General features: G+C 42.5%; 1 protein-coding gene across 10 annotated transcripts in view; it reads left to right on the forward strand.

Moving 5' to 3' along the window:
• LOC143328229 (serine/threonine-protein kinase MARK1-like) overlaps positions 1–13,320 on the forward strand; it is a 32,441-nt gene that overhangs the window by 15,966 nt on the left and 3,155 nt on the right. For 2 of the 10 annotated variants that reach the window (XM_076743270.1, XM_076743271.1), the window contains exons 4-18: positions 551–599; positions 1,201–1,266; positions 1,595–1,665; positions 4,496–4,552; positions 4,716–4,952; positions 6,535–6,654; positions 7,362–7,461; positions 7,561–7,673; positions 7,763–7,916; positions 8,650–8,831; positions 8,992–9,083; positions 9,194–9,334; positions 9,516–9,767; positions 11,346–11,372; positions 12,013–12,057. In XM_076743270.1, coding sequence (XP_076599385.1) covers positions 551–599; positions 1,201–1,266; positions 1,595–1,665; positions 4,496–4,552; positions 4,716–4,952; positions 6,535–6,654; positions 7,362–7,461; positions 7,561–7,673; positions 7,763–7,916; positions 8,650–8,831; positions 8,992–9,083; positions 9,194–9,334; positions 9,516–9,767; positions 11,346–11,372; positions 12,013–12,057 — 1,706 coding nt within the window. Of the gene's footprint in view, positions 1–550; positions 600–1,200; positions 1,267–1,594; positions 1,666–4,495; positions 4,553–4,715; positions 4,953–6,534; positions 6,655–7,361; positions 7,462–7,560; positions 7,674–7,762; positions 7,965–8,649; positions 8,832–8,991; positions 9,084–9,193; positions 9,335–9,515; positions 9,768–11,345; positions 11,373–12,012; positions 12,058–13,320 lie in introns of all 10 variants that reach the window. The other 8 variants (XM_076743265.1, XM_076743266.1, XM_076743269.1 and 5 more) reach the window with 5 other exon arrangements.

Raw genomic sequence — 13,320 nt, forward strand, 5'->3', positions numbered from 1 at the left:
AGATTCTACTGTTTGTTTTCCACAACTGCAGTACGAAGGCATCAGTATGATTTTGCTGCTCTTTTTTTGTACGTCCATGTTAAGATGATTACATTAGGCAACAGATGCCTAACTGGCTGTGAGCCTGTGTGCTGTTACTCTGCTGTGGGTGGCTGTGTGATGCTGCTGACTGGCTGACTGGCTGTTTGGATGGCCGGCTGGCTGGACCGCAGCGTGTCAGTGGAGTTGTAATTCTGGTCCTTATCTGTGTAGGTCAGGGTTTAGTGTGCTGTCGCATCGGTCATATTGCTTTACACAGTACAGTCGCCCCATGATCCTCAGGTCCTCTCATGTTCCTGCAGGGTGTAATCCAGTTTCAGATGTATACACACTTTGGCACTTTGGAGTTTATTGTGGCTCAGTTCCCTCCACTCAGCTCCCTAATCAGTCCTTAATAACAGTCGCTAAGAGTGCTTTCCCAGCAGTGATAGAGCTGACACTCAGGGTCTTTGCCTGTAATGTCATTCAGCATGTTTTTGGATGCATTAAATGTCCCTCTGTGTCTCAACAGCTCTTCAGGGAAGTCCGAATAATGAAGCTACTGAATCATCCAAATATAGGTAAGTTCAAACAGGAGCCTGCAGCAGCTTGATGACTGCTTAGCAATAATATTCTTCATTCATTTTGCATGAGCACTACCAATTAAAACAAACACCAGCTCCAAGCTAAACCAGAAATAGGAATTCTCCTGTTAAAAAAAACATAATCTGAGATCACAATTAAATAAGAACTCTCCAGCTTGTCCTCTTTGTTTCCCTGCTGCTGCTGCTTTTTTGTGGTAAATTAATTGATTTATTTATCTTTCTTTTTTTTTAGACTGGGATCCACTGATTTCCTGTGTTCTTATTTTTATTTTCAAAATAAGGGCATCTAAATTTCGACTTCTGAAAAGCAAATACCAGAAACTGACATCTTAACAGGAGCTCAGCAATGCTTGACTTGACTTCACCTGGTTCAGCACTTTAAGATTGGCTTCTTAAAGTGCTGCAGACTTTATTCAGCCTCAGATATCAGTTTTAATTCAATGAGGACACTCTAAGCAGACCAGTAACCTCAGCTAACACCAACGTAGAGCCTCCAGTGTTAAAACCCTTTCTAAAATGCTGATTCATTTCATCCCTGCCTCCTTCTCTTTCCTTTCCCCCACAATTTCTCCTGCAGTGAAATTGTTTGAGGTGATTGAGACCGAGAAGACACTTTATTTGGTGATGGAGTATGCCAGTGGTGGTGAGTGAAGCATTTATGCATGTTCACTAAATGTGTGACACTTGGTTGATTTTTTTCAGTGTATTCCTGCCTGTTTTTGCAGTTCTGGAGCAATTTAATAAGCATAAGTTTAACTGCCTCTAATGAAATATTCATCACATAAAAAAGTCCCTATTTACAAATCTTAAAACCATTTAAGTGCAAAACATGCCATTAGGATGGGACGTGTGTGTGAGGGATATTAAAATACCCCATGAATACATGATTATGTTTGCCGGAGTTGTGCTAAAAGTAATACAGCATGATGGGAATGTGTCTAATAATTGTATATTTCCTCTCCCTGCTGCAGGAGAAGTATTTGACTATTTAGTGGCTCACGGCAGGATGAAGGAGAAGGAGGCCAGGGCCAAGTTCAGACAGGTGAGTCATCAGCGTCGCGCCTCTGTCGTCACTCCATTACTGTTTTCAGAGGCAAGACTGCATGCACCAAGATCAAGCTTCGTCACCGACTGCAGAGGAAAGATGGAGTGCAGATAGCTTGGCCTGAGAGAACAGGAGGGTTGAGAACAACTTCCTTATGGATGCTGCTCTGACACCTAGTGGTGCTACAAGAGCAATAAGGCCTCTACAGCAGCTTATGGATCGAGTAGCCTCTTTCATGCTACACGTTAGAACATCTCTCTCTTTCCTCCAGTTTTCTTTTTTTTTTCCAGTGTAGCGTAAGCCGGATCTTCTCCATGAGCAGGTTCTTTCACGTCCACGCTGTTCATATCCTGAAATCCCTCTTCGGTGATCTTGGATGAGTCAGAGGAACTGTGTGTGACACAGTGTGGGCAGTTTGTGTGTCACAGTACAGATAGATCAGGAAGGTAAACGTGTTTGTGTGTGTGCCCGAGAGCAGGCAGGTGGGTGGCAACTGTCGAGGAACGCTGTGTTTTCGATTTGAGTGATGTTGTAGCTATTCTTGCATATGCTGGTGAAATTTCCATCAACTGCCTTTGCAACAGCTTACAGTGACTTTTGGGCCTGAGAAATACAGTTCATAAACCTCAGATGAAGATAACATTAGCCCAGCAGTGCTGCGGTGTATTCTGTCATATCCTCCTGTCCTCTTGGCAGCCACTGAAATTTTTATATCAGCCATTAATATTATTGAGGGCATTAGCAGAAGTTAGCCAAATTCAATGATATTTCCATTAGCGTGATGCAAATTAAAGCTAGTTTTTGGACATAGGGGAGAGTGGGGTAATTTGTGCCAAGGGGCAAGTAGTGCCACCCCTGTTATTTAGAAAACCATAGAAGAAGTTGGTCATGTGACCACATATTTTTGAAGAGGCATCCATTTCGCTCATCCTGCAAAGAAGGGAGACACATGACTTGAGAGGTAAGCACATTTAAGTTCAAAAAACATTTTTTTGCCCTCCAAAGTAAAATTTCTATGACTAAGGTTTTTTGATTGCTGTGTTTGAACAATTATAGAAAACTTTGAAAACAGTTCACACATGTTTTAGTGCTTTAGTAAGCTACATCATGAGTCTATACAGTTAGCATGATGCTAGCTCAAAACAGCTGGGGGATGCATTTTTTTCAAAATGGTGGGCTTGGGGTAATTTGTGCCAAAGGAGCTGGGTTAAGTTGTGCCAGTGGCACAACTTCCCCCATCTTATGATTATTTACTATATATTACTTTATTGTATTTTATTGATGACGATGATGATGATGATGATGGTGACAAGGATCTGTCTGCTGGTGACTTTGTCTTTGTGAAGTTTGCAGGTAAAAAATCCAAATCCTATAACTATGTTGGATTGGTGGAGAATGTTGAAGGTGACGAGATCAGTGCAAAGTTTCTGAAGCAAAGTTGTAAGAGGTCTGTTGATGGAAAGCCCATCTTCACATTTAGAGAGAATGATGAAGGAGTCATCCCTAGAGGTGATGTGCTCAAGAAACTACCCACACCACAAAAGCTTGGTGGTACAGCCAGAAGGGAGCACAAGTTCACATTCCCCTGCAGCATTGACAAGTGGAATGTCCAGTAGTAGGCTGAATCTGTGAAGATATTCAGATGCAGATGCAGTTAGGTGCCCATTTTGGAATTTTCATTTGGTTCTGAGCATGTGTTCATGTGGTGCTAGGCCTTGTTGAAGCAAACTGGCCTTTGATGATGTTAAAACTTTAAATAAACATTAAACAAGTACTTTTGTATTGAAATTGTCTTGCTTTTATATAGCATTATCGTTTGTGAGATTAAAATGATCTTTTTTACTTCAGTTATCAATGGCACAATTTACCCCAGTGTATTCTGACTAATGGCACAACTTACCCCGCACTGGGGGCAAGTTGTGCCACAAAACCACTTTTTTTTCTAAAGCTATATTTCTGAAACAGTTTATTTAAGATCCAAAGTGATTGCTCCCAGGGATGCACAACATCCTAAACTATATGTACATATTTTAGTTGGAGGCATTCCTGTAATCCCCTTGCGTAAAAGGCACTTTAAGTAAAAATTGGCACTACTTACCCCACTCTCCCCTACTAGAGGGCATATTCAAAATTCTCCTGCTACTTTGACAGTGCATCTGAGTATGACTTCAGTTTTGACAATGCTTGCTTGATGAGGATCACCCATTTCGCTCTTCTTGCCTGTGAAAAAATGGCCAAAATCTACATTGTATTTTGGGCTGAGACAGAGACTAAGTCTCTGAGTGTGAAGCTAACATGCAATCTTGCTAGCTCAAAAGCACTCTTGCCCTACAGTTTCAGATAAATCATGGCAGCTTTGTAATCTTGCACAACAAAGAATACTGTTGTTTCATATTTTGTGGCTTGTGCTGTAGAGCTGCCAATAAATTTAACCACAGTTATTCTGAAAATTGATTAATAATTTCCATTATTTATCAGGCAAAAATGCCAAACAGCATCTGGTTTCAGCTTCTCAAATGAGGAGTTTTGCTGCCTTTCTTTGTCATATCTGACAGCAAATTGAAGGCATCGTGGTGTGCTCAGAGAAACTGTAAATGCCACTTTGTCACTGTTTTTTAACATTTTATAGATTAACAGTTAATCAAGAAAGAAATCAGCAGGTTAGTCTTTTGTACATGTTTTATACACCTCTACTTCTTTCTCTTTTATCTTCCATCCCTCTGTAAAGAACTGTGTAACTACTGTTTTGAAGAGTGTTATATAAATAGCTCTATTTATTCATATTGAACCTGTAGTGTCTTATGACCTGCGTGTGTTTGTATTTCAGATTGTGTCTGCAGTGCAGTATTGTCACCAGAGAAGGATAGTACACAGGGATCTAAAGGTGAGGATCTAAGCTCTTACACTCTCCGATATCTGATTGCTCCTGAGTACCATCTGTATCTCGCAGGTGTGTCAGGGGAAAGCCCTCTTTAATCAGTCAGGTTCTGTCATGTTGGTACCTTGACAGTCCACATGGTGACTCTTCCCGTCTCTCCCCACCTCAGGCAGAGAACCTGTTGCTAGATGCAGATATGAACATCAAGATTGCCGACTTTGGCTTCAGTAATGAGTTCACTGTCGGCAGTAAGCTGGACACTTTCTGTGGCTCCCCGCCGTACGCTGCTCCAGAGCTCTTCCAGGGAAAGAAGTACGATGGACCAGAAGTGGATGTGTGGAGCCTCGGAGTCATCCTCTACACACTGGTCAGCGGATCACTGCCCTTCGATGGACAGAACCTAAAGGTGTGCACCTGCTCTGGCTCTGGATCTATATGGCTGTATAAGAAAATAGTAATTCACAAAGGTTTTAATCACGATGTTCACGTTCGATACTGTACTTTCTGATCAAACACATATTGATGAAGGGCTCAGTGTGCTTCAGATGAAGTGGCTGTCAAATCATATAAAAATATGGTCACATTATATTTCCGTCATTTGCTCCATCTCTTTATTCAGTTATTTTTATAGGGAGTTTCATCAACAAAATGCAGCATTGTTCTCATATTAAGTTTACAGTTTGTATTTATTTACCATCCACATCGTCACATGCATTTTGTGGGGATGATCATAGGTTGTTTTTTTCAAAACAGAAGACTAATCTGATTATACCTTTACATCTCTGTCCTGTAGACAATCCCACAGTCCTGTCATGCAGTCATTTGCCTGTTGCAGAAGTATGGATTTGCTTCCCAAGTTCTCTTTTTGTCATTCTTAATAAAACTAACTGTGTGTGCACAACCATGTGCAGCACCACAATTGCCTGTGAGGAGAGACTGTCTGAAAGTGTGCAGCATTTCCAGCCCTCTCTGTGATGGTAGGCTTTTTGGCCACTTTGTAGTTGATCAGAAAAAGTGTAAACACTTTTGCTTTGAGACATATTCAAATGAAATTGTAGCTTGTTTGAAACACACTGAGACCTTTATTATTCATCCTCCAAAACAAAGTCTGAAAGGATGCAGCCGCCTCTGTAGCAAGGGAAAACAAATTGATAGTCCTAATAGTAGCAGTAATAATACTTCTCTGAGACAGTTTTGATTGATCAAAATATCTGGATAATTCTGCTTCGGTCTGAATTTGTAGAGACAGCAAAGGCCAAAGGAAATGAACAGTGCATAGTGAAGTGCCGCAGTCTGGTATCTTAACCAAGTTTCCTATAAATGGTGTATGAACTCAGGCTATTCTATTTGAGTTACAATGTTGACATGTGTGAACCCAAAACTGGGTTACCTGAAGCAAATTGAGAGTGGAATGTGCTCTGTCAATAGTTTGAAGACATTGTACAGGTTCATCCACCCTGTCTTAATAATGCAGCAGTTTTGGAATATTTTTTTAAGCTGCAGTGAATCCAGCCTGAAAAAGTGGAAATGGTCATTTTTAATTCATGGTCATAGCTGAGCTGAGTGATCTGTAGCCTTTTTTTTTTTTTTTAAACTGCACTAATCAATACTTTTATATGAATAATTGATCATATGACTGTGTTTTATGAAAGGGCTATCTCACGGTGGTGGACGAAGAGAGAATTAACACCCAACTGTGCTGTTTCCCTTGACTCTCCCTCACTGGGCAGCTGTTCTTAACAGAACAGCTCTGATAGACCCACTGTACACTGCAAGCATTTAGCTGCAGATAGAGACTGTTAGCGACTAGCCAGTGAATATAATGAAGCATTTAGCAGTGTATGACTGGATGTGTAGACAAGGAAATGTTTGTTAACATGTTCACCACAACAATTCCAAATGCTGATAATTTTGCTGATTTCTTGCTAATTTTTGTTGGTAATCCCTCATTTGGCTTCATCCCTGTCTGTCTGTGGCCTGGCTTGCAGGAGCTGAGGGAGAGGGTCCTGCGGGGAAAGTACCGTATTCCTTTCTACATGTCCACAGACTGTGAAAACCTGCTGAAGAAACTACTCGTGCTCAACCCTGTCAAACGAGGCAGTTTGGAGGTATTACCAGCGTTTGCGCTGTTGCATCTTCGCAGCTGTTTGCTCTCCATTCACAAATGTTTTGCACAGCAGCCGGCTTGCCATCGAGCAGACAGTGCTAATGATTTGGAGCGTAATTGTTGTGCATCATCTGAAAGCACATAATTGCCGCTGCTGTTAATTGTGGAACAACAGAACACTTCAGTTTACAGTCTTGTCAGATGGAGATTTAGAAACATAATTCGTCTGTGATCAAAGAGGGGTCTTACATAATTCTTTGACTAAAGTATTTAGAAACAATAGAACTAAATGGAATTTGTTGAAGTGTTGTAAGAAATAGAACTTGATTAATTCAGCAGAATCCTTATGTGCTGTACTTCCACTGCATCCACGTAATTAGGAATGGTTTTCCAAACAATATGTAATTGTCAGTTCAATTCGCACAGAGTCAATACTGCCCCTGCGCTCAGAACCAGGCTGAAGTTCAATAGTAAAGATTTCTCCACCAATAACAACAATTGATCACAGTGCTGTTTTCAGCCCCAGCTGAACTTATGAAAAAGAATTCACAAAGAAGTAATTTCTCATCTGTCTTGCACTTAATTGTCATGTTGAATAATAAACAGTCCTGATTAATTATCTGCCATTAAAAGATTCATGATAGAAATTGCAGTTGAACTAATTGTGCTGGACACACATGAGTTTCAACTGTCTTGTTTCTTTCTCAGCAAATCATGAAAGATCATTGGATGAATGTGGGTCATGAAGAGGAGGAGCTAAAACCTTACATCGAGCCTGAGGCGGACTTCAGTGATTCATCCAGAATAGGTATGTCTGACTGTATGTGTGTGTGCGTGTGTAGATGCCACGCTTGTCATGTCCAGTATACTGAGTCTGTGATTTATGTTGACTTCTGTCTGCAATCAGAGCTCATGGTGACGATGGGCTTCCCGAAAGATGAGATCACAGACTCTCTACATGGCCAGAAGTACGATGATGTCATGGCCACCTACCTGCTGTTGGGAAGAAAAGCTCCAGAGGTCAGTTTGCTTGTCATCTTGACATTCCCGGTATTTAATGCATTATGTCATGTGACCATATCCCCTCACCCTGTGTCTCTACGTCTCAGTTCGAGGGGAGCGAGCCCCTGACTAACAGCATCCTGGGGCAGCGGCAGCGGCCGACCAGTGACATCAACAACAGCTCCAGCATTTCTCCCGCCCATCCCAAGGTCACACGCAGCATCTCGGCCAATCAGAAGCAGCGCCGCTACAGTGATCATGGTGGGGATGATGATGGTGGTGGTGGTGGTGGTGTCGTAGAGAAGCCAAGTAAAGTAACCTCGTCCTTCCCAGCTCTGAGAGTGCTGGTGGCTGCGTGCTGTGTAGGGGGAAGTTGCTCTCAGTCACTGAGAATTGGCCAATAATAAGACACCGGTACTGACCCTGTGCCTCTGAGCAAGGCACTAGAACACTGCCAGCTCTGCAAGTACACTAAAATAGCTGAAAGGAGCTAATAAAGCTTTACTAAAGCAAATGATAGATACAGCTTAGACTAACTTGTCTGTTTGCTTAATGTTGTTTATTTAGATAATCGGTTTATTTAAATGTACAAATCAGTGACTCAGCCTCAACTCTGCACTGGTTGTGTAGCAGCTTTCTCTTATGTCATGTGGGACCGTTGTGTCTGGCGCCATCTGCTGGCTGGCTGCCTTCCTGCAGCTCCCTCAGGAACAGCACCTCAAAGCATGAGGAGGGAAACAGCTGTGCGTTGTACCTGCTCACCTTGGCTTCTATAGCTGTACAGCTTATTAAAAAGTGTTGTTGCAGAGTGTCATGTTTGATAGATTGCTTGATGTCCTGGCTTTGAGTGGCTTTGCTTGATGCTGTTGTAACAAACACACTGTCTGTCACTGTCTTTTCCATCTAATATTTCCAGGTTTTTGGAGCTGCAGAAATACTGATATTCTTTGGTGGAAAGTATGTAAGTATGTTCTCATATCTGTGTCTCTCTTAGTGGGTCCATCTGTGCCCCCGGCGGTGTCTTATACGAAGCGCGGCCAGGCCCTGAGCGTGGAAAGTGACCACAGGGAGGAGTGGGATGGAGCACGCCGGCTGGAGCTCAGCACTTCGAAAGGAGATGTTCCTGCTTCACCACTGGGGGTGCAGGAAAGGAAGAAAACTACAAGTGCTGTGGGGGTGAGGACGTAGAGGGCACAACTGCTCACACATGTCTACACACCACATGCATATAAACAAATAGGTCCATAATAAAAATGGATATTGAAGAATTGTTCATTATTGTTTTAGTGTTTCTAAAATGCTTAAACATTTTTTTTGTCCCTCTTTCAATAAACAGACTAATGGATCAATGACTCGCAGGAACACATATGTGTGTGAGCGATCCTCTACTGACCGCTATTCAGCTATTCCCAATGGCAAAGACAGCAGGTAAACACAAGCACATTAACAGTGAACCACCGGCTGAGATCCAGCTCTACGTGTTCTCCATTGTAGAAATGAGCAGGTTTTGGTGAACTGTCTTCATACTTGGTCCCCAGTTTAACCGAGGTGTCAGGTAGCACCCCATCGACTGCGATGAGCTCCACACGCCCTCGTCACACCAAGTCCATGTCATCGTCAGGGCATCCTTCGAAAAGCACACTGCCCCCCATTGATGACAACACAGAGCTTAAAGCCAGGTGAGCAGCCTGATCCTCTGCAATAAAGCAAGTAGCAATCACAAGTGTGCATTTCTTAGGTACAAGTTTGGCAAAGACAGTGATTCCAACCATATAATCCACTTCTGAATTACAGTATTAATGCCGAGCATGTTCGTACACAGAATCATTTGACACGTCGTAATGTTTGTTCATGTTGCAGCTCCTCTCCGCGGGGTCCCTCCACCTCTCCGTCTGCACACAGTATTAGCACCCCAGAGAAGAACCGATTCCCCCGTGGCACCACTAGTCGCAGCACCTTCCACGGAGCTCAGCTCAGAGACCGGCGCAGCGCTACCTACAACGGCCCCCCGGCTTCGCCCACACTGTCCCATGATACGGGGGCTCTCGCTCAGCAACGCAGGGGCACCTCCACTGGGATCATCAGCAAGATCACCTCAAAGTTTGTCCGCAGGTCAGTGAAGACAAATGAGTGCACAAATTATCCACTAGGTCGTATTAAAAGGGATATTTCAGGGGTTGCATCAAGTGCTGTAGTCGCTGTGCCAAAGGAAAGGGCTTCCTGGCAAGGTAAAGCGCTTAAAATATTGTAATCAGCGTACACTTTAACTGATATTGATTATCTTAGGGCTGTCTTTGAGGTGGGTAAAATATGTTTTGCAGCTGACCCCTTATATAGCAGTACATTGCTCTGCCTTCATGCTGGTAGTCTTGTCTGTTGCTCCAAACTGGGGGCCTGCTGACCGCTATCTGCTCCAGTGTTAAAAAGTACTTGATACAACCCCACTTCAAAAAACCTGAACTATCCCTCTAACACTTCTTGGACCTCACAGTTAAGGTATTCACATTTTCTTTGGCAGGGATAATGAAATGTATGTTGAAGTTGTAGCGTCAAATCTTAGCTCTTTCAAAAACAGCAGGAATACTTTATTTTGCCTGTTGGATTAAAGAATGTGTATTTATGAGAGTGTTAAAGGGATGGTTCAGATTTGAAGGAACTGTTGTTCTGTTCCTACTCAGACAAACTCATGGATGCTGTTTTATGTCTCTGCAGGCTTTCTGAAGCTTTGTTAGATGGTGAAATTAGTAACTGATCTTTGCTTAATTACCAATCACACTGAATACCGATTGGATCGAGTATTAGATCTGTTCAAATTATGGAAATACTGATGTCAGCTTTTTCAAAGAGTTGTAATCAACAGCTTTACTGTATGTCAAATGCTTTCATTGTTAATTACTTTATATCCACTCTGTCTTTTCTATCCATGAAGCTACAATATGAATCTTAATATCCTTATTCTTAATATAGTAATTTGCTTATGTGTTCAAAGCAGTATGAAACAAGACTGGGTCCAAAGCTAGCAGCTCTGTCAGGCTGCACTTTGGCAGAGCTAAGTGCTAACGTCAGCGTACTAACATGCTGATGCGTGGCAGTTAGCATGCCAACATCTGCAAAGTACACCTGAGGTGGATGGGAAGAGTTGTGTACGTATTCGAAGTTATGGAAATTGAAATTGAATTGAAATTTTGAGTAATGGCTGAACATGGTGACTGCTGGGTTATATGACAATATTACATTACACTCAGTGGGATTGTGTAGCTGACGTTCCCATAGACATCCAGAGTTATGTTATTCTGTTTACTTTCAAAGTGAATGCAGAGGCATAAAAACTTCATCCGTGGATTTGTCTGTCTCTGCTAAGGCTAAAACATTGTAAAATTCCCCCAAACCAAACTATCTAAAGAGATCTAAGGAATACTGTGTTCAGATGACTTGATGTAAACTTTTTCAGCAGTGAAACCACAGAAAGCATCACACACTCACCCTGCCTCTTTAGAACAGATACACTCTCTCATCTGTTCCCAGCCCCGTTAGCTTATTAAACATCCACACTTTTATACCCTTTGCTGTCAGTGTGACAAGCACGGGATCGAAGCTCCTCATCTGTACAGCAGTTAGCTCCTTGTGTCACCTTCACGCTGGCCCATCTGGTAGCGGCTCACAGCTTTCTCTCCTTTTCTCCCTGCATAGAGCTCTGTCTTTCAGGTCGACCCGGAGGTAGGAGAACACAACGCTTGCTGCACCCGTCCCCCCCGTCAAGAAAAACCCCAAACCTCTCTGTGCCCACTATGACCTTGGCCCATGTTTCCTTAACCCCTTATGTACTTGCCCACTACACCAAATCCTTGCCTACTGACACCCTTGTTATGTCGTGTATTTCCTTCCCTTGTGCCCACTGCCTCGAGAACAAAACTCACGGCTCACCAGCTTTTCCTGTACTAAGCTCAGCCATGCTATCTGCTACTCAAGCTGCTGGCTTTGCCTCTCCTTACTCTCCCCCGTCTTCATGCGGAGCTTAAGAGAAAAGATCAGACAAATTATAGAGGCTGAATTAAAGATGTAGAAGCACTTTTCCACTCCTTACAGATCAGTGGGGATTAAGGAAAGGTAGCGTATGGTTGACGGGATGATGCATTTGGTTATGGTGAAGGAGCTACTAAAGTACGAGCCTCAAGAAGTCACAGTCACCTCATTGTGTGCTGAACCCTGATACCCAGGACTGTGGATTCTTTCCTGGCATGATGCCTGACACCCCTCTCTGTGTCCAGTGATGATGGGGGTGGTGTTCGTAGCGGGTGGGGGAACACATATTGACATCAGCCTGTGGGAGTAACAGTGTATTCCTGGTTTATTTCAGGGTGCCTAGTGAGGGAGAGGCCAGTGCCAGGACAGAAACACCAAGGTGAGAATTTGATTAGAGTCGTAGATTTCACAGAAAACCCATTTTCACCTGGTATTAAAATGGGATCTGTATCTGGATACGTTACCCAGATAATGAGCGATCCAATCTCGCCTTTTTGTTTAAGTCTGTTTTTTTTTAATGCGTTCTCATTATCCTCATTAAGATCTGATCTCTGTCCTCCAGAGCAGAACCGGCATGTAAGTAATCTGAGGTGGCGGCAAATCAGCCTCAGACTCCCTTAAAAATAGTCTACAACAAATTCTTAATTATTTGCCCCTCTTGAAAATTTCTAGCAAATGTTATACATTAAGTTATTCCTTCATTATTTCTTTGTTAGTCCTGGTGTGTTGCAGTACCAGCGTGTCTGTGACTAGATAAATTCTATGCCTTGTTAACAGCAGATCAGCTGCACAGATTAGTGGAATGCACACTGTTATTTCTTACTGTATATCATTCACTTCCCACCTGTATTGCTTTCATTTTCACTCAATTCTGTTGAATAACGCATCTTTTGGCACTTTCATGGCACAGAACAGACGTATAATCACTAATTACAGGCATGTCTTTTCAGCCTTCTTGCTTGCTGGCTTGCTCTCCAAATTTTTAACAATAACACGTATTTTATGTTAGCTAAAAACAAATACTGTGAATATCAAAGTGATTTCTTTAATATTTATTCAGAACTTTTATTTACATTTTTTACAGTTGCAAAATAAGAAAAAAGAAAAAGGGCATGACACAAAAGTTTGGGCACCTTGCACGGTCAGTGCTTAGTAACAGTTGACAAGTGTCACAGCTTGTAAATGCTCGTTGTAGCCATCTAAGAGACTTTCAGTGCTTGATTTTTGCCCATTCTTCCTTGCAAAAGGCTTCTAGTTCTCCGGGATTCTTGGGCCTTCGGAGGACTGTGAAGGTCATGGCAAAGCCTTCAGCTTGTGCCTCCTGAGGTAGTCCTCTGTGAATCCGGGGTGTGGATAGGATAATTATTCAGTTGTACAAGCCATCCTCTTTTCATCTTCAGCCTTTTTACAGATGGTGGGATGCCACTGGCTGTAACACAAGCCCAAAGCATGATCTGTCCACCCCCGTGCTTCACAGTTTGCTCGTTGTGGCCAAAACGTTCTATTTTAAATTCATCAATCCACAGGACTTGTTTCCAAAATGCATCAGGCGTGTTTAGATGTTCTTTTGCAAACTTCTGATGCTGAATTTTGTGGTGAGGACATAGGAGAAGTTTTCTTCTGATGACTCTTTCATGAAGGT

This window comes from Chaetodon auriga, chromosome 11 (genome assembly GCF_051107435.1).
Source record: "Chaetodon auriga isolate fChaAug3 chromosome 11, fChaAug3.hap1, whole genome shotgun sequence".
Taxonomy (NCBI): domain Eukaryota; kingdom Metazoa; phylum Chordata; class Actinopteri; order Chaetodontiformes; family Chaetodontidae; genus Chaetodon; species Chaetodon auriga.